Raw genomic sequence first — 20,100 nt, 5'->3', positions numbered from 1 at the left:
ACGTAGCCGTGAGCTCTCGCCAATCTCAAAAACCATAGGAATCTCCTGCCTGTCCTTTGAAGAGGAACCCTCTTCCATAATTCCCTTCCCCTTGTCGGCCATAGTGTAATCCCCGCGTTCTTGCACTCCGTGTCTTTATTCCAAAACAATCCAGGCTCACTCTTTAAGGAAAAAGTGATTGATATCCCGGCAATGGAACCATGAAACCGGTCCGTAGGGCAGTAGGCATTGGCTTTCACCCAAAATTCTTTACTTTAGATACACACACAGAGCACTTTCCAAAGGAGACCTGTAACGGGAATTAACACTTAATCACACACACGGCTCGGAAGCTAGAATGCTCCGAGCAGACGCCGACAACCTGTAGGCCCCAAAGTTGGCGCCCCTTTCGGTATTTCTTTATTGTTTAGGAGGGTAAAGTACAAAGAAGAGTCCTGGGAATCCTTTGACTGTATCCCACTAGATACCGCCTGTTTTGGCCAAGTTTCGGCAGCATAACAGCCCCTAAACTTGCGCGAAAACAATTCCCCTGTTGGAACCCGCTTCTATTGGCGTATACCCTCTGATTCCTGCCCAAAACCAGTAAATTCAGCACGCTGTATTTACTGGTTTTTGCCCTGTTTTCAGCCCCAAACAGTCCCCTAACTGTCCTTTGCCAGTGGGGCACGATTCCCAAAGGTTCTGGCGTCCGTATGGCTGAAAAACAGTAAAATTACAGTGCATACACATCACTGATTTTGCACCTGTATGGTGAGGTTATGACCCTCACCAGTGCCTGCTTTGTAGCAGCAGCTAGCTACCCCTGTTCATGCTCAAGGAGGCTCTTGCCTCAGCACAAAAGCATGAACCCACACAGCTGTACATCAGTCAAATGAGGAGCCCTCTTGTGGGGCATCACATAACTGCACGTAGGGGGGGGAGAGAGCAGTGTGTAGTGTGCAAGGCATCACTCCTAGCACCACACTGTACATGAGAGGGAAAGGAAGCACTCCATAGCTCTTAACCTGTGACAAAATGCAAATGAAGGCCTCTCCCAGCTTAAAAATCAGCGCCCATTTTTCTGTAGGAGGAAAGTTCATGAAAATGTGACACTTGGCGCATTTACAAGCATTTTCCCGTTTCGGGTTCGCCACTTTAAAATATCCTGACCGTTGCCCAGTTGACTTCGCGGCAAAGTTGTAAAATGTTCCCCTAGTCATACCGGAGGTAATGACGCGAACACATTTCACGGCCCAAAATAGCAGTTCCTTAGTTTTTAGGAAACGATTCCGTTGGGCTCCATGTGGTCATCTGACCATCTATCCTCATTGGGACCGCATCCAAAAGTGCAATGTGGCCCAACTGTCAGATACTTTCAGTTGGTCGTCACACCTTGACTTTAGGCCTTTATTGAGTTCACTTCCTTGTATCCACCAACTTGCTAAGTGCGACGGGGGAACCTATATGATCTTGCTCTGAGCCTAGACATCCTCTTACCATACGAGTTCCAGTGCCGACCACTACCCATTTGCGGGTGAAACTACTGTTCACATTGGCCATGCAATGTCCGACCGTCTGCTACTTCAAGAAGAGGGTCTCAAAAATAAAACAAAACCCCTTGGAAAGAAACCAACAACTAAAGTTAGCAGTTGCCACGTCCTCGTGGCATAGTTAACAGTTGCCACGTCCCCATGACAGTGGCCTATCTCAAACAATGCCTTCCAGAAAAGACTCGTCATACGTGGATCCGTGTCATTCACTGACAATTGATTGAGGCATCCCGTGGTATGTAAAGATATTGCTCATGAATATCTTGACCATGTGTTTTGGCTTTATCTTCTTCCTCACAGGAATGAAATGGGCCTGCTTACTGAACCTATAAACGATAGTCCAAATCCCATCATTGCCTGTTTGCGTCCTTGGAAGATCAAAGATAAAGTCCATCGCTATGCTTTCCCATTGCCTATCAGGGATCGGCAATGGCTGCAACAATCCCGGTTGCTTTTGTCTGTCAAATTTGACTTTTTGGCATACTAAGCATGATCTTACAAATGTGTCAACATCTTGACGTAAAGCTGGCCAATAGAAGAATGCGTCAACCCCTTCCACTGTCGCATCAATTCCACGATGCCCAGCATAAGGTGGAGGATGACTTTTCATCAAAATCTTTGGCTGTAAGTGTTTAGTAACGCATAACTTTCCATGCATCATGAGAGAGTCATTCTTAAGCATACAGTGCTCATGATGTTGCCCATCAACAAGCTGATCATAGATCCTTGCAAAATCTGAATCTTCAGCATATTGTGTCTGCATTTCGTCTAGTTCACAATGGTACGGAATTGACACTGCTGAAATTTGGGGCTTTTGTGACAACGCATCAGCCACCATGTTCTTTTTCCCTTGCACATGCACAATCTGAAAATGGAACATTGACAAGATGTTTGCCCATCGCATGTGCTTCTCATACAACTTCGTTTGTGTGAGAAAATATCGCAAGGTTTTGATGGTCTTTTTGGACAACAAAATCAGCCCCTAGTAGATAGTGTTTCCAACTAGTGAGATCGTGAATTACCGGCAGCAATTCTTTCTCATAGACTTGCAAGTTCCTTTCGGTCTTCAAAAGAATTTTGCTCTCATATGTGATTACTCGGCCATTGTGCATTAGAACTGCACCAAGACTATGGCCACATGCATCACGTCGAACCACAAAAGGTTTCGAAAGATCTGGCAAAATGATTACTGGATCTGAAGTCAACTTCTCTTTCAAGTGTTTGAAGGCCAAAATTTCCTTGGCTGTCCACTTGAAAGTAACTCCTTTTCCTTGTAGTGCACGGAGTGGAGAAGCAATCTCAGCAAAATTTCGGATGAACCTCCTGTAGTAGGAACATAAGCCTAGAAAGCTTGGAATGTCATGTACGGACTTCAAGTCTGGCCATGACCTAATTGCTTCCACTTTGGCGGGATCCATGCGTACCCCATCCTTTGAAACAATGTGCCCAAGGAAGTGAATCTCTTGCAAAAAGAATTCACTCTTCTTCGTATTAATGAGTAGCCCGTTCTTATGTAACTCATTGAAAACTGCGGTCAAGTGATCCCTATGCTCCTCCTTAGACTTTGAGTAGACAATCATGTCATCAAAGAAGGTACGTGCGAAGTTTCTATGTGGTCTAAAAATTCTGTCCATCATTCTATTAAATGTGGTAGGAGCATTTGTGAGACCAAATGGCATGACAAGAAACTCATAGAGACCAAATGTTGTCCTGAACGCAGTCTTATGGACGTCTTCTGGCCTAATGCGTATCTGATGGTAACCACTCTTTAGGTCTATCCTTGTAAACAATGATGCTCCCTCAAGCCGATCAAGAATGTCATCTATCCTTGGTATGGGGAACCTGTTCTTGATTGTATTCTTATTCAAGGCGCGAGAGTCAATGCACATGCGCCATGAACCATCCTTCTTCTGCACTAAAAGCACATGCAAGCAAAAAGGGGATAAACTGGACTGAATCAGCCCCTTCTCTAAAAGCTCATCGACCTGACTCATAATCTCTTTCTGCTGGGCTGCACTAACCTTGTATGGTGGTCTATTCGGTGGACTAGAACCTGGCACAAGATCTATGGTATGATCCTTAGGTCTCTCAGGAGGTAACTCCCTTGGCAAAGAGTCCGAAAAACAATCACCAAAACCACTCAAAAAAGTTGACCTATCTATCTAAAGCAGACAAATTAGATACAACTTCAGGTACTCCTTTTGCAAAGATCAAGTACGTAGAAAGACGATTCTTTATTACAGATGAAATAGCAGAAGCAGAAACAACTCGAACAGACTCGCCTTTAAGCTTTACATCAAGGACATGAGTCTTTCCTCTATGTAAAGGGTAATCTTTTTGTTGTAAGTATCCATCATAGCATGTAACCTGTAACACCATGGGATACCCAGTAAGACATCACAACCCTCAAGTGGCATAATATGAAATTCTTTTGCATCCACATAGCTCTGAATGTGCAAACGAAGCTTCCCCAAAATGGGAGTAACAGGCTCTAAATGACCTGGGCATACCAAACCTGCTTCCCCTGCCATACCCATCTCCTCTGCACGAATGCCCAACTTTGATGCCAATTCTGGTGATATGAAATTTGCACGGGCTCTTGGATCAAAGAAACCAGCACTATCTGGTCTCTAACTTTGCCCCATGCTCTGCACAGTTCCGTGGCATCTATGTTTGGCTAGTCTCCAACCAAATCTGGGACAAGTCCTGCACTCGGCTTTGGCTTCTTCTCTTTATGGTCTGACTTGTCATCCTTATCCTGTGACTTCTTCTGTGGGCATTCATTTGCAAAATGTCCTTCATGTTCACAAATGTAGCATTTCTTGGCCTTCCTAAGAGCTTTCCTTTCTTCAAAAGTTTTGCCAGAAAAATGCCTTTTTTGTCCTTGTCCTGGTCTCGAAGGAGATTTAGACTGCTTCTTGGACGTATCAAATTCTTCATTGGAGGGCTTCTTTGTGGGAGGCTCAGAAGGCTTTGCTGCAACATTGCCCTTGGCTGAAAACTGTTTGCCCTGGGATCCTTTCTTGTGGCTATTAAATCCATTGGAATCTCGCTTCGACAGATCGCTGACCACTCTTGCACTCTATCAACTGAAACATATTCATGATAGTAGTCTTTGTGCAATAGTCCCTAATTTTCTTGGGCAATCCGCAACAGTACTTCTCAATCTGTTCTGACAATGGCACAAACCTGTAAGAGGTGACAGGCAATAGTGCGGCCCAAAACTGTTTATTGTACTCTTCCAGATTCGCACACTGTTTAGCATTCAACTCGTGCCATTCTGTCATCACATCGACTTCAAAAGTGTTTGTCAGCCATGCAGGTGCAAAAAGTTGTTTGAATTGGACCCATGTTCTTGGGGCTTGACCTTGGTTCAACAATGCGGTCCACCATTGAAGCGCATTCCCTTTCAAGAAAGTGGCAGCCTTGCGTATCTTTGAAAATTCAGTGAAGTTTCCTCCAACATAAGCTGCATCGAATTGCTGTATGAAGGTCAAAGCCTTAAATTGGTCCTCAGTTTCTCTGAAAGTTTTAAACTTCACTCCCTGCCCACCTTCCTTGTAATCCTTAGGTTGACTCAAAGGAGCCACATTATCATAAACAGGTGCCTGTAACAGTGGTGCTCCATGATTGTTCATTCCAGCACTCGCATCAACTGTTTTACCTGTCGTATCTGCATTTTGTACGTATGGCTGCGAAAAACCAGCCTCACCAAATTGTGTTCCAGGCACTCTAAATTGACCATAGGCACCCTGAAATCCTGGTTGGACACCCATGTTTGCGTACATAGGGTTACCCATGCCTGTTTGCATTGTCCCGAACACATTCCGTGGCATATAACCTGTGGAAGGTCCAGCCATAGCTTGAAACACTGAACCACCTCTAAAATAACCAGGATAAGTAATAGGTAATGGAAGGGTCTGACGCATAGCCTGTTCATTACTCCCTTGACCATTCACAAACGGCTCCTGTCCTGCTAAAGCAAGTTGCTTTGGATCATTGGACACCGCTAGTTGCTCAATCACATGGGCTTTCCTCTGCGCATTGGAAATCTCCTTTTCGTGCAACGGCTCAGTCATGCCATGTGTAGGAGGCTGGAAACCCTGTGTCGGAGCCTGTAAGAACTCCTGCATCCTTGGGTTGCTAGCCAACTGCTGAAACATGTCCATGTAGCAACGTAGGTGAGCTCTAAACAACCTACCCTCTTCTTGAAGAGTTGAAGGAACTTTCTCTTTGCCATGTGAGGAAGATGCCTCTTCAGGTACTTGGTCTCTCTCTTCTCTGCCATAACGACAAGCTCTGTGTTGCTTTCACCCACAACAATCCACGCTGCAATTTTTGAAGAAAAAGTGACTGTCCCGGCGATGGAACCATATAACCAGCCTGTACAATGTAGAGGGCGGTACTATTTCATTTACCTGTTAACTTTACACAGAGCACTGAGAAGGAAAGAGAACACAGATGCGTCCAATGACTAGAATGTCACTGTGCACACGAGACCGACAGCCTGTGTCTTTGGCGCCCCTTTCGGTATTTCTTTATTAACTTAAGGTAGACGATCCGACCACTTAGTACAAGCTTTTACAAAGCTGTCCAAACCTGGCGAGGGCTGAAAACGCAGGTTTTGGACCTGATTTCGGCAGCATAACGGCGCAAAAACCCTTGCAGGTCAAAAGTACCTGTCTAGGGTGGATTCCCTCACTATCTGGAAGCTTTCTGGTGAGCTGTCACAGAAATTCAGCGGGCTGTAATTCTCTGTTTTTCACTGCCGGGTGCCCAAAAGCCTGTACACGCATCCCAAGGGTCTCACAAGGCTCCCGTGGTGCTCCCTTGCAGTTTAGGTGCGAAACCCTAAACCTGCAGAAAAACACAGCAGGCTGTAATTCCTTGTTTCGGATTGAATTTTAACGGAGCGAACACGCTTAGGCGTGTCCCAAGGGCTCCCGCACACAATGGGACAGTTCCCTTGTGAATTGGACGAGTTTTCACGTGAGAAAACTCTCCAAACTCCCAATCTTCCGTGATGGATCTGTGCGTACCTGTGGGGAATTAGCAATTAGCTAATCCGGTTTCTGTTCAGAAGGTCTTGCCTTGGCAAACGCGCATAAACCCCCAGAACTGTACATGTTCATCTGAGTAGCCCAACTAGTGGGGCATTACCATATGTGCCAAAGGGGGGAGAGAAATGCATGAGAGCAAATCATCACGCTACATGAGACAGAGGAGAAGGCAAGCTTTCCATTAAAGCTGTAGACCTGCACCCACTACTCACACAGTGTAGGTCACTCAGCCCCCTCTCTCTCTTAGGCGCCCCCCCTTGCTGAGGTGTCCTGCAGGCTGCTCTCCTCCTACCAAGTATCCAGTTTGCCCCTTTGAGTTAATTCTCTAGTTCCCAGTGACTTATAAAGTTATAAGTGATTTTCCGAGTGGCCCAGACTTCATTTGGCGCACACAGGCTTCCATACTCATCAAAATTCAGTGCTAACTGGCCTAACCAGTCCCGGACTGACCGACCTAGACTCCCGATGTGAGAAACCTATTCGGCCGCAGCCGTTTCACAGTGGCCATGCAATGTCCACGTGCACCTTTTCAAGGGTTCCGGGGAAAACAAGTAAAATTAAAAATAAAGAAAAATATCTAGTACTTATTTACGGAAGGCAACAAGAAAAATACACCTCATGGTGACAATAACAAACTCCCGTCCAGTTCCTAAAACGGAAGTTGGTTCATCTTATTTTGCTCAGTAGAAAAAAAATTGACTGGTAGATGACCCACCTTGGCATAGGTCTGCATCTTCGTGTGTTATCCGTGTACCCAAAGGTGTACATAATACGTAAGCTGTGTTAGAGTTTTGGCACACCTGGGAAATTACCTTCCCTTCGTAAGATCCTTAGAGCAAAGACGCTTAACCAAATGATTCCTCGACTTGGTTCCAGAGCAAACCTGCTCATCAGAGAAACTGGGATTTCAAATCTCGAAATCCACGGGCACATGCCGTAGCCGGTTCTTGCTCCTTCCCTCACAAAGAGAGTGTTCATTCACTTGTGCGAAAAGCACTACCATATCTTCCCTTACCGGGTAAAGCGGGTAGGCTCATAGGGTACTCAAGCTTGACAAAAGCTTTTCTTTTCTTGAAAACTTGGAATGGTTCCTTCATAATGTCCTACCCGCAACAGCAGGTAATGTGTTAGGAAACTATCAGATACTAGATCAATCAATAACCTTCCGGATGGTTGAGCAAACCAATTCATCGCATAAAGCAATGTTTCAACTCAATTCTACTCTCATAAACTGTCACAAAGTGATGACGTGGCGGACAGCAGAAACCCTAATTTCTGCCAGAAACCCTAAAATTCCTGCAAACCCTAATTTTTGCCAAAAACCCTAAATTCCGGAAATCGCGGAGGCATTAAAAAAAAAATAAAATAAAAATTTTTTTTTTGGAAAATGATGAGCGACGCGAATTTTGCTTTTGCTTTTAAAAAAAAAAAAAGAGAAAAGACTCTCTAAGAGAGAGAGAGAACTGATGCTTTTGATTTTAAAAGCTTTTGGGGCTCTGCTTTTGGGCATCCCTTGTAACCTTTAAATTAGTGGTGAGGGCCTCACTTCTCAGAGCATCTGGACGTAGAGTCTGAGAGTGAAACCCTAACCGCTCTCTTGTACTTTGATGATTGATTAATACAAAAAGAAATACCGAAAGGGGCGCCAGTCTTTGGGGCCAATATCTCTAGGCACGAAACTCCGCCGGGCCAGTGCAAATCTATTGTGATCTGTGAATTGTTTTGAAGTGGTTATTTGGTGCTGTCGCGGTTGATTCTTGACGTGGAGTGTCCAAGTTTGTTACAGTGGTATCAGAGCACGGCCGATTTCTCTTCTACGGGAAATCCGATCCCCGAATTTTTTTTCCGCGGCACCTATGGCTTCGGGCAATGATCAGTCGACTCCCTCTGCATCTGGAGATGCGGGCTGGGATCACAACGAAGATTCAGACAGAGAGTATGGCCCGCCTCGGCCTACTCAGGCGGAGCAAACAGAGATGGAGCGTCGTCAATTGATTGGCGATGCAACAAAGATGATGCTCAATTTTGCCAAGGACCCGAAGATGGTAAAATATATGAACCAGACCTCTTTGAAAGAGGTACAGATGGAGTGGCAGAGAACCACAACACCACTCCCGAAACCCGCTCTCAAGAAACCTTCTGCCTCCAAGAAATATACGGAGAAGGAACTGGAGAACGTGGTTGATGCACGGATTGCTCAGCTTTTCGACGTGCAAAAGAAAGGCAAAAAGCACGGCAAAAAGCAGAACAAAGGTACTGACTTCCCGGGATATTTGGGTCGTCAGTCGACATTCGACAAAGCAAAGAAACGGAAGAAGCGTGTTCGATTTGAAGGAGTACCCAGTTCTTCTTCTTCTTCTTCTGACAGTTCTTCTAGCTCCTCGGATTAGAGCGAAGAAGACAGAAAAAAGCAAAAAGCGAAGCAAGACACAAAGCTTTGGAACGGGCAAGAAAAAGGCAAAGAAGGCTACATCTCGCCCAGAGACTGACAGTTCTCTTGAGGACTCGTCTACAGACAGCTCAGATTCCGATGACGGAAAGTTTTTTGCGAACAAGAAGAATTTTTACAAAGCCAACCAGTATGACTTTCTCGAAGATAAAAGCAAGAAAGTCCGAGAGTTTAAGGAAGGTGGCCACTCGATCAAGTTTGATACTTTTCAGGATACTCAGATGCTTCGAAGGCTTTGTCTTTTATACAGCAGTTTGACATCGCTTTCGCGGGAAGACGCTATTCAGAGCACTCCAAGATTCGGAGAGCTGCCTCTTACTCTGAGGGGAATGCTCGTACTTGGTGGTCCACGCTTCTATTAAGCAAGACTGTGCCAGTTACATGGCTGAAATTCAAGAGGCTTTTTATTTCTTCTTGGTTGACTCAAGAGTTTGAGCGAGATATACGAGCTGCTTGGAACCATCTCCGGATGACCAAGAGCGATACAGTGAATTCTTATTGTGAAAGATTCTGGAGCTCTTTTCTACCCGCCTCTTCATTCAAGACGATCTCATTCAGAGAACAGATTGAGCGGTTTACCTTGGGTCTACCTACAGAGATCCGAGATCACTGCTTGGAACAGAAGTCAGCTTCTATTCAGGAGTTGATGAGTCATGCGAAGCGGGGCTTTGCCATTCACTCTGGCAGTCTGACCTACCCCACAGATGAGGCCATGACACAACGAGCCGAACAGACTTCTGGGAATGAAAGTAGAATGAAAAAGAGCAACCCAGAGAAAAAAAAAGGATGCACGACCGAAGCTTACTCTTGAGGAGAGAGCTCGCTTCATCAGAGAGGGGAAGTGCTTTGGATGCGGGGAACATGGACATATTTCCGCGAAGTGCCCTGATAAGGCACAGAAAGAACAGAATGATAAAGACGACGACAGGTCTGAGAGTTCGAGAGCAGCTGAGGAATGTGGTAGAAAAGGTAGATAGAAAAGTAGAACTGGTACCACATTGCGTGGGACTTGCACCGAATCAAATGAATGAAAGTACAAACTTTGCCGCTTTTTTTGGGGCAAAGTGAAGGATCAGGAAGCTCTTTTGAAGGAGCCAAGGCCAACTTCTTTTCACTTGGAATTGGCGGCTCGATTTGGAACTACGCCCGACAGACTGACGCCACAGGCGGAGGTAGTTCGACTGGCACCCGGATGGGATGTTGCCATTACACCGAGCATTGGCAAACTTCGTTTGCAATGACAGGGGTGTTCAGGGCACGTGAGTGACGTTCTACTCAGGATCCCTTGGTACCACAAGAACTACGCCGTGGTTGACTACCGGGCCGAGAAAGTGACTTTGATAAATGAAGGGCTTAGAGATTGTACTTGATGAACTTCAGTTTTCTTACTCATTCTTTTGGGAGAACTGAACGATGGATAAAAGTTGAATATGTTTTGACCTGAAGAAAAGAACGCCAAGATTTTTTTTTCTCCACGCTCATGCCGATTGCTTTTGAGAGGGCTTGAAGATCATACCATTGATCTGATATCTGGAAGCACGCCACCGAATCGGCCACCTTATCGTGTGAGCCGAGTACAAAATGAAAAGATTATGAACTCAGTGAAAGACCTCTTGGAAAAGGGTCTTGTCCAGCCTAGTACTTCACCGTATTGCTCTCCAGTGTTGTTGGTTTTGAAGAAAGACGGATCTTGGAGAATGTGCATCGATTATAGCACTCTCAACGAAATCACCATCAAGAACAGATTTCCGATTCCTAGGATCGATGATATACTCGACAGGTTACAGGGATCCTCGTGCTTTAGCAGGATTGACTTGAAGAGTGGATATCATCAGATCAGGATAGCACCAAGAGATGTCTACAAGACAGCTTTTCGGACGACTTCTGGGTTATTTGAGTTTTTGGTGATGTCTTTTGGCTTAACCAATGCTCCTGCGACATTTAACCGGATGATGGATAAGATTTTTCGAGAGTACAGGCTATTTGTTGGCACTTTCTTTGACGACATCATTGTTTTCTCCAAGAATGAGGCAGAACACAGAGATCATCTACTTCAGGTCTTTCAGGCATTATGAGATCACAAGTTAGTGATTAATGCAAAGAAAAGTGAATTTTTCCTGCCAGAGATACACTTTTTGGGACACATTGTGTCAACAGCACGAGTGCAAATGAACCCGGCCAAGATAGAGACTATCCGTGATTGGCCCGATTTGAGGAATGTCCATGAAGTTAGAAGCTTCTTGGGACTGTGTTCGTACTACAGGCGGTTCATACGAAAGTTTGCAGAGGTTGCTTCCCCTTTGCATACCTTGACACAGAAAGGAGTACCTTTTTCGTGGGGACCTACAGAGGTGACTGCCTTTCAGACATTGAAAGAGAAATTGACTACGGGACCTATTTTGACTTTGCCGGACTTGCAGAAGTCATTTGAAGTATTTTGTGATGCTTGTGGTCGTAGTCTGGGTGCGGTCTTGATGCAAGAAGGCCATGTCATAGCTTACGAGGGCCGTTTGTTCTCTAGGCCGGAGATGACAGCACAGATCTATGGGAAAGAGCTTTTGGAGGTTATCCACGCTCTTACTCAGTGGCGGCATTACCTACTCGGAGCGGATTTTACTGTCTTTACAGACCATCAGAGTTTGCGCTACTTCTGTTCACAGAAGCAGCTTTCGGAAAAGCAGATGCGGTGGGTGAACATCTTGTCACAGTTCCACTTCCAGATTGTCCATGTGCAGGGACAAAAGAATGTGGTGGCATATGCTTTGTCTCGAAAACCGTTGGTTCTGGCTATTTCCGCGATACATTATAGGAGCTTCGAGGATATGGTCGATCAGTGTGCCACAGATACAAATTTTGCAGATATTTTCACACGGATACGGGATGGGGAGACAGTAGCTGGATACTCCCTTCGGGAAGGCTACTTGATGAAAAAGACTATGTTGTGCGTTACACAGCCGTTGAGGGAAAAGGTTATGACTGATTGTCACTGTCCACCTTTTACGGGTCACCGCGGCATTGCTACCACCATGAAAGGGGTAGAGAGATACTTCTATGGGCCGAGACTCAAAAAGGATGTGGAAGAGTTTGTGCGCAGTTGCTCAGTATGCCAGAAGGTCAAGTTTGACAGGCATAAGGCACAGGGATTGTTACAGCCTTTACCCATACCCACCCGCCCCTGGGAAAATATTGAAATGGATTTAATTTTTTTGATCTCCCGAGAATACAGAATGATCACGATGATTTTCTGATTACATGGCACGCCTGAGACGATTGTCTCTGACAGAGACCCCAGATTTATGAGTTTGTTTTGGAAGGCAATTTGGGAGAACATTGGCACGCGGTTGCAGTTCTCGTCATCGTTCCACTTGCAGACTGACGGGCAATCTGAGATTGCCAATTCAGTGATTTTAGATTTATTGAAGTCTTGTATCTCGCATCAGAAGACTCAATGGGAAAAGAAGTTACCTTTGGTGGAATTTGCCTACAATAACACGATACACTCTTCGACGGGGAAGACGCCATGTGAGATTGTTGAAACTGCTGCGAAGGGTCCATCCTTCCTGAGCACGAAAGATTAGAAATTTGAAGCGGATGAATATTCGCGAGATTTGGATACGGCTTTTGCCAAGGTTCGCGAGACTTTGCAGGAGTCTCAAGAACGACAGAAAAAGGCAGCGGATCGCCATCGTCGCGACTGGAAACTGGAGGAGGATGATTGGGTGCTCTTACTTTTGAGAAGGCACGCCTAAGAAAGAAAAAGGGAAAGGAGAGGCTTTTTCCAAAGCTTAGTATGTGATACTACGGACCTTTCCAGATTACTGACAAGATAAATGATGTCTCCTTCCGATTGGAACTGCCAGATACTTGGAGGATTCATAATGCATTGCATGTGAGTCTCTTGAAACCTGTTAAGGGTGATGTGCCTGATGATGGGGAGCCTGATGAGCAACCCAAAGTGGAAGAAAACGAGGAGATCCTTGTTCCTGAACAGATTTTGGCACATAATGATACGAAGAAAGGTAAAGTCCGAAGGCGGTTCTTGGTTTAGTTCAAGAACTTTCCTGCATTTGATGCGAAGTGGATGGAGGAGGAGGACCTAGCAGATACTCCTCGGATTGTGAAACTTTACCTCGATGTTTTGGTTTGGCATAGTCTACTCCAAACGGAACCCAGAACTCAGCTTGGCCGAAGATCTGGTGCAGTGGGATGCACAAGAGGGGAGTTACTCCGCTCCTTTGTCAACAGATGCCTCGATTTTGAAACTAAAGTCACTGATGTCTCTTTGAGCTTCAGGGATACTGAGAGCTGACAGTATTCTGCTGGATGACTTTATCAAATGGAATTCGTGATTATGATACTGATTTGTTCTTGACTTCTTGTGAGTGCAGGAACTGATAGACGAAATGACTGCAGCATTTTGGTCTACTTGATCTCGAATAGACATGGTTGCAATAGGGGTTAGTCAATCGGACATCGATGAGGTCCCGATTGGACCTAGATGTGATTGCTAGCTACATTGCCGATAAATCATGGTCTAAGATCCGAATGAATGTTGAATGTCATGTGATGTCCTGTGATGTCTGGTGATGTCCTGTGATGTCGTGTGATGTGACTGTCGATTTTGTACATGTGCTAGGTGTGTGTTCCTAGTACGTAGGTACTAACAGTCAGTGTCTGCTAAGACGGTTTATGGCTTTTGTCGGTTTTGCAGGCGTAATCACGGTCGATTACAATGCTTTCAAGAGGGGGGTATGTCACAAAGTGATGACGTGGCGGACAGCAGAAACCCTAATTTTTGCCAGAAACCCTAAAATTCCTGCAAACCCTAATTTTTGCCAAAAACCCTAAATTCCGGAAATCGCGGAGGCGGATTATTAAAAAAAAAAAATAAATTTTTTTTTTTGGAAAATGATGAGCGACGCGAATTTTGCTTTTGCTTTTAAAAAAAAAAAAAGAGAAAAGACTCTCTAAGAGAGAGAGAGAACTGATGCTTTTGATTTTAAAAGCTTTTGGGGCTCTGCTTTTGGGCATCCCTTGTAACCTTTAAATTAGTGGTGAGGGCCTCACTTCTCAGAGCATCTGGACGCAGAGTCTGAGAGTGAAACCCTAACCGCTCTCTTGTACTTTGATGATTGATTAATACAAAAAGAAGTACCGAAAGGGGCGCCAGTCTTTGGGGCCAATATCTCTAGGCACGGAACTCCGCCGGGCCAGTGCAAATCTATTGTGATCTGTGAATTGTTTTGAAGTGGTTATTTGGTGCTGTCGCAGTTGATTCTTGACGTGGAGTGTCCAAGTTTGTTACATAAACACTAGAGAGTGATCGGTCTTGGTGACTCATTTATATACCTCGTGCATAAAAGCAATATGCAGTTTTTGAATCCCTTAAAGATTTAATTTTGATCAAAGACCTGCCCTCTCACTTAAAGTTTGAGGGTCTTCTATTCAAAAAACTTAGGAGTTAGTTTGAATTCCCTTACTCCAAACTTTCTCTGGATAGCAACGTATCCTTCAAGGAGAGGTAACAAAAATTCATAGTTTTTGTGTTCAATGGTTCCCATCCCACCGCGGGGGTTAGATTTTATGTACAATTTCAACTTTTATTGCTGACTCTGCAAAGTATCTTGCTAATGCGTCTACGAAATTCGGGCAAAAGTCCTTCATTGAATCTCATTATCTTTCTTTCCTCAGAGAGGATCAAGAGTGGAGCTACCTTGGCAAGAGTGAACCACTACTTGCTTTGACTCGCTCGTGCTCCTATTGGGCAAACCTATCCCAATCTTCTTGCATGCCTTCCTCAAAGAGAAGAGGAAAAAAATTTGTCGAAAAATTTAGCCTTGAATTGAATCCAAGTCTCGTTGTAAGTTCCTTGCAGAGCTTTGGTATATCACCAAGTACTTGCAATCCCCTTGAGGTGTTTGGTCACATGCCTCACCTTCGACGCTTATGAGAAATTGCCATTTACAAAGGCAACTTCAAACTATTGAATTAAAGTGGTAGCTTTCGGGACATCTTCCTTTTCATCAAGAGTATTAAACTTGACAGGAGTGTTATGAGGCCTAAAGGCCTTCATATCCTTTTACGAAAAGACGGGTTTTCTTGGCTATGGTTCTGGATTGATGTTCTTGGATATTTTCTGGGTTCTGAAGTATCTTGAGCATTCCGCTCCTTGGTTTTGTAGGTTCTTGAGCATCATGCTCTTGTCGCCATCTTAGAGAATCCCAAGTCTTGTGTCGACTTCTTGGAGAGAGAAAAAATTTCCCAACTCTGCGAGCTCTTCCTGCAAGACTTAGGGTTCTGCCTGCTAACTTCTCTCTTGGCTTGTCATGGCTTCTTCCCATATCTTTCCAGAGTCGTCCTCCTTTACAGAGAAAGAGAGGAGACCATACTTTGATACCACTATCACAAACGGGAGCGCATAGCAATATAAACTATACTCGGGTAAATAGAATTTATCACTTAATACTGAAGCCAAATGATAGAGAGAGAAATAAAGAGAGAGAGTGAGAAGATCGACACAGTATTGGGGACTTGAAGATGGGCTGGTCCCCCCCCCCAATAGTATCTTTGTTACTAAGGAGAAGTCTATACAAGCACTTGAACCGAATGTATTAACACTTTCGTTCTAGAATAAGATCTGATGGTTCCTGGAAGCCTCGGCTTCCTATTCCTAGGGCAAAACCCTATTTCAGAAACTTTTGTTACTTATTTCAAATCCTCGAGAACGAAGGTTTTCGCCTCTCGATTTCACCTTCCAGATCGGGGCATGGCATCCCTGCAACTCTTTTCCGACTCTGTTTCCAAAGTCCTCTTCCCGCAGAACAACTTTGCTTTCTCGGTCGCGAAGTTCTTCCTTGGGAATCTCAACTTCCGGATCCTCAACTCGAGAGTCTACCACTCTCGGATCCGGGCACGAAACCCTTGGGCTGATCCGCTCTAGTTCCTCAGAGCACTTTCTCTTGTAGAGGCTCATGCCTTCCTCTGCTCCTACTCCCTCACTAAGAGGAAGGACACGTGCAAAGAAATACTTAGAGATCATAACATGAAAATCGTTAACTTCAAAGTCTCGACGCTCGAAACGCAACACGGTTCTCGAAAAGCAATTCCTCGAAAGAGATCTCTACATAAAAAATCCTCTCTTCCAATCCTACACACAAAAGAGGTGTGTTCTCGGGTTCCTTCTTGTAAATCAGCCTCGTCTATGACGTTTATGGGCTGAAACAGAGAAAAATAGCAGCTTGTCGCGATGGAAACACGCTCCGTAGGCACTTCTTCGTGAGGGAACTCGCGCAATGGGTCCTGGCGACATCTGGTACACTTGGGGCAGCCATGGGCATCACCGGCAACGTCTTCTTTGCGGCTGAAATCTGTAGCAGCATCTTCTTCTTGCAAAAACTGGTCTTCCCTCTAGGAGAGGGCGTGTGATGCTTTTATAGCTCCTTGGTCACGACAAAGATAGCCGAGCGTTGGCCCGCGTAGAGATCCCGGCGGATATTTTTTTTAATTCTTTTTTGCTCTTCTGCTAGAAAAAGGGGGAGAGAAAAGCTGGTTGGTTTAATCATAGGCTGCCCACTTATTACCGGTCACCTTTTAAAAATGGTCTGAACCTGCCCAAAAACTCAATAAATTTTTTTAAGTTAAAAACAATCCCCGGCGTCCTTGGATGCAATCACATGCACAATTGCAATGCAGACATAGACTTCCTCGCGGGAAAGCATCTACTTTTCTGAAAAGCAACCTGCTTTCTTAGAAAGCAACTGTATTTCCTCAAAGTTTCCTCTGAACCCATCTTCATTGAATTGCTTGCTTTTCCTTGTGCACAATTCTAACACAGTTCGGATTTTCCTCTTGACTATGGATATTCCCTTTTCCGATGCACCCGTCACCCATCGTGTGACGCATCAGGAAAACCCATCACCTAGTCTTTCCTACCGAACTTACGGTACAATCTCCCTCGCGATGCTCTATGTCACTCATCCTATGACGCATCAGAGATGTCCGTTCCCGGATGGTCGATTACTTCTTCCTGATGCTCCCTGTCACCCATCCGATGTGACGCATCAGAAGTACCCGTTCTTGGTGGTCTTACAAATATCCCCCTTCACAATGCTCCCGTTATTAGTGTGAATGACGCACTAGAAACATCTGTACTCGGATGTCTCCAGAGTCCAGTGAGTAAAACCCTCTCAGTTAAAATTTCAATAATTCATTTAGAATTATTTTTCTGTCAGATAAAGCCAATTTAGCAACACATGCACATAGGGTTAGATGTGCACGTGACAGGACGTCTGGGGGGGGGGGGGGGGGGTAATGGTTGGATGATACTATGGTGCCTTGTATTGTCCGACCACTTGCATATGAAGAACCTTCAGCTCTGGCCATGGCAAACGTGCAGGCAGTGCATGCAATGCAGAGCGTAGGATGCTGTAGGGAAGAGGATGGCGAGGGCGTGCAGTGTAGGCTCTCGAGCAGGGCACCGCATGGAGGATCATGCCGAGGGCGTATGGCAGAGGCTCCTCTCTCTCTTTCTCTCTCACCACTGCAGAGCTCGTCCCACACTCATTCGACCACTACTGGCACTCTCATCGACCGAGCATTGGAGCTACAGAGATACAGACGACCGCGACTGAGGAGAGGAGCTACACAGCATCGACGGAGACTACAACAGAAGATTCGAGCCATACTCTCTCGACATCCAGAGTGCAGATGAGGATGGATCCTCACCATTTCTTCCATCTTTGTTTCACACACTGTTACATCCAGTTTACCGGGTACCTATTGTATCAGCTGCTACACCCACGTAGTTTTAGATTGTAGTAGTAGTAGTAGTATTTTGTTCCACTTCTAGTTCTTTTCTAGTTCTTTTGTACCCAGACATGGTATTAGATTCACTATTTTGTAACTGATTGGTCTCATAGGTCATTTTGGCCTTTTGAAGACGTTAATATAACATTTCATTTCATTTCATTTCTCTCTCTCTCTCTCTCTCTCTCTCTCTCTCTCTCTCTCTCTCTCTCTCTCTCTCTCTCTCTCTCTCTCTCTCTCTCTCTCTCTCTCTCTCTCTCGTGGTGCCCATGCTTCACTGTCTTCTGTTGCTCTTCGATGAGGGGATGCCGGGAAGAGAGGAAGGTCTAGAGTGTAGGGAGAGAATGGGGATGCCTTTTTTGGTCATGCGTAAGGCATTTGTATCCCTATGATTTGTAATTACTCTGCTAAGGTGATTTCTGTAATCAACCGCAAGACAGATGACTCACCGAAACGCGTAAAACTGCAATTGAACACTTGAAAAGAAGTGAAAGGTTCGCACTTGCACTTTGTTGATGACATGAGAGCTGCGTAGTTCTTCTCTAGAGAGTATTTACCCTCAAGTCGAATCAAGAATGCTTAACAATTGTTTGATTACACGCTTATAGCTAAGTGTGTGACAACTGAGGCAGTGCCTCGTTTTAAAGGCACTTGGCGTTTCAAAAGCAACAACTCCTTCGAAAGCGTCTGCTAACAAAAGTACGACTCAAAAGTCAAGTGCTTTAAACTACTGGATCCAAAATCCATGTACCAAATATATCGAAGATATTGCGTATATGTCAGCAGCACCTGTTGTGCGTTTGTGCGGCTGGTTGGCCCTTGCCTTGTGTCACGTCACCAAGTCGTCAGAGATTTCAGCTATCGTCTTCGAAACATTTTGTAAGTCTCAACTCAATGCTGTCAGAAAGTGATCGAAGTTTATATTTTCAGTTGCTCATACAACTACATGGTATTTCTCAGTGGTAAGGCTTGAGCTTCAAGCTCGAAAGTAGTCATTGTTATTTTTTCCGGTTTCTCCTACTAACTGTATGACACAACTCGGTGCTTGACTTGAGGTTCTTGTTGAAAGTAATTGAAGTTTTTTGTTTTTTAGTCGCCCTTCCAAATTGTGATTGAATTTTGAAAGTGCTGAGAGGGAGGCAGTATCTCTCTCTTTTCTATTACTTTCATACATGCCATAGAACAATGTCATGGAAAATGCTTGTCAGCAGGGTGAAAAACCCTTAAAACATTTGTATGTGTAGATGGGTTGGCGTAGCATATTTCTTCCATGAACCGTAGAATACAGGATTTTGGGAGAACCTTTTGAAGTTCTTAACAAAAATGGCACTTGACACGGTATTTTTAGCGGATTTACTCCCAAAATCACAAAGTTTGGGCTAATCTTTTGACAAATGGTTTTTCTAAAACAGCCAAGTGGTGGGACCCTTCGAAAAAAATCCATTGAGCTAGGAATAGCCCTTCTTTCTTTTCATGCTTGTCGGCCTCTCTTGAATGATGTCTTAAGTTTTTTTAACGCACTTATGTAAGATAAAGTAGGTTTGTTAGCATATGCTGTCTTACTAATGTGATTTCCTCTCAATTTTCAGTGAGCTGGAGCAGGAGCAGCCTCGAAACAGACGAAGGCCTTCAGGATGGGATAGATAACCCTATTAAAATAGAAGTAAAAAGCCCAGAATGCTGTATCATCCCTATAGCTGCTTTGTACAAATGTTGTTTCTTGTACTAACCTCAGTTCAAAATGAAATCGGGCAAGGAATGGGTTTGAGAGGTAAACGAGCTTATTTCTGCTGTGTAGCATTTTTGTTTTATAAGATTTTCTAGCTCGCTGTGCAACAGGTGAAGGGTTTACCCTTTCATGATAAGGAGTTTGACCATGCTGCACATGTGAAGGTTAATCAAAGGTTCAAACTGGTGGCTTGAATGACTGTTCGAGAGTTTCTTTGAGTTGGTCATCCAACTCCTTGCAGTCGATCTATTGTTTTTTGAATCTCCATTGCTGGTAGATTTGTCTTCTTGCAAGGCTGTAGGCGGGACACATTCCCGATCTTGATCGGATTCTTGATCAGAATCCATGGCGTGTGCTGCAAAAAGTTGAACTGGATTCTAAAGAAAAAATTAAAATTTGAGGGAAAAAAGGTTAGTGGGTAAAGAAAAAAAGAAGTATCATTTGAATTTAGGCCAATAGAGCCTTTTGACAAGATCTTGTCGTGAATAGCTAGTTGCACTTTTTTGTGTTATTTCGACTTTTATGTAT

At 44.6% G+C, this 20,100-nt stretch overlaps 1 protein-coding gene across 1 annotated transcript in view; it reads left to right on the top strand.

Annotated features, from left to right (window-relative positions):
- Positions 1-19,767, top strand: part of LOC147422251 (P-loop containing nucleoside triphosphate hydrolases superfamily protein) — a 59,675-nt gene extending 39,908 nt beyond the window's left edge. Inside the window, exon 5 of the mRNA XM_086503146.1 lies at positions 19,433-19,767. Within this exon, the coding sequence (XP_086359272.1) occupies positions 19,433-19,490 (58 nt within the window). The 3' untranslated portion in view covers positions 19,491-19,767. The remainder of the gene's footprint in view (positions 1-19,432) is intronic.
- Positions 19,768-20,100: the final 333 nt, after the last annotated feature.

This window comes from Adiantum capillus-veneris, chromosome 27 (assembly GCF_014529385.1).
Source record: "Adiantum capillus-veneris isolate H3 chromosome 27, ASM1452938v2, whole genome shotgun sequence".
In the NCBI taxonomy this organism is placed as follows: Eukaryota; Viridiplantae; Streptophyta; class Polypodiopsida; order Polypodiales; family Pteridaceae; genus Adiantum; species Adiantum capillus-veneris.
This window is presented reverse-complemented; position numbering and strand designations above follow the sequence as displayed.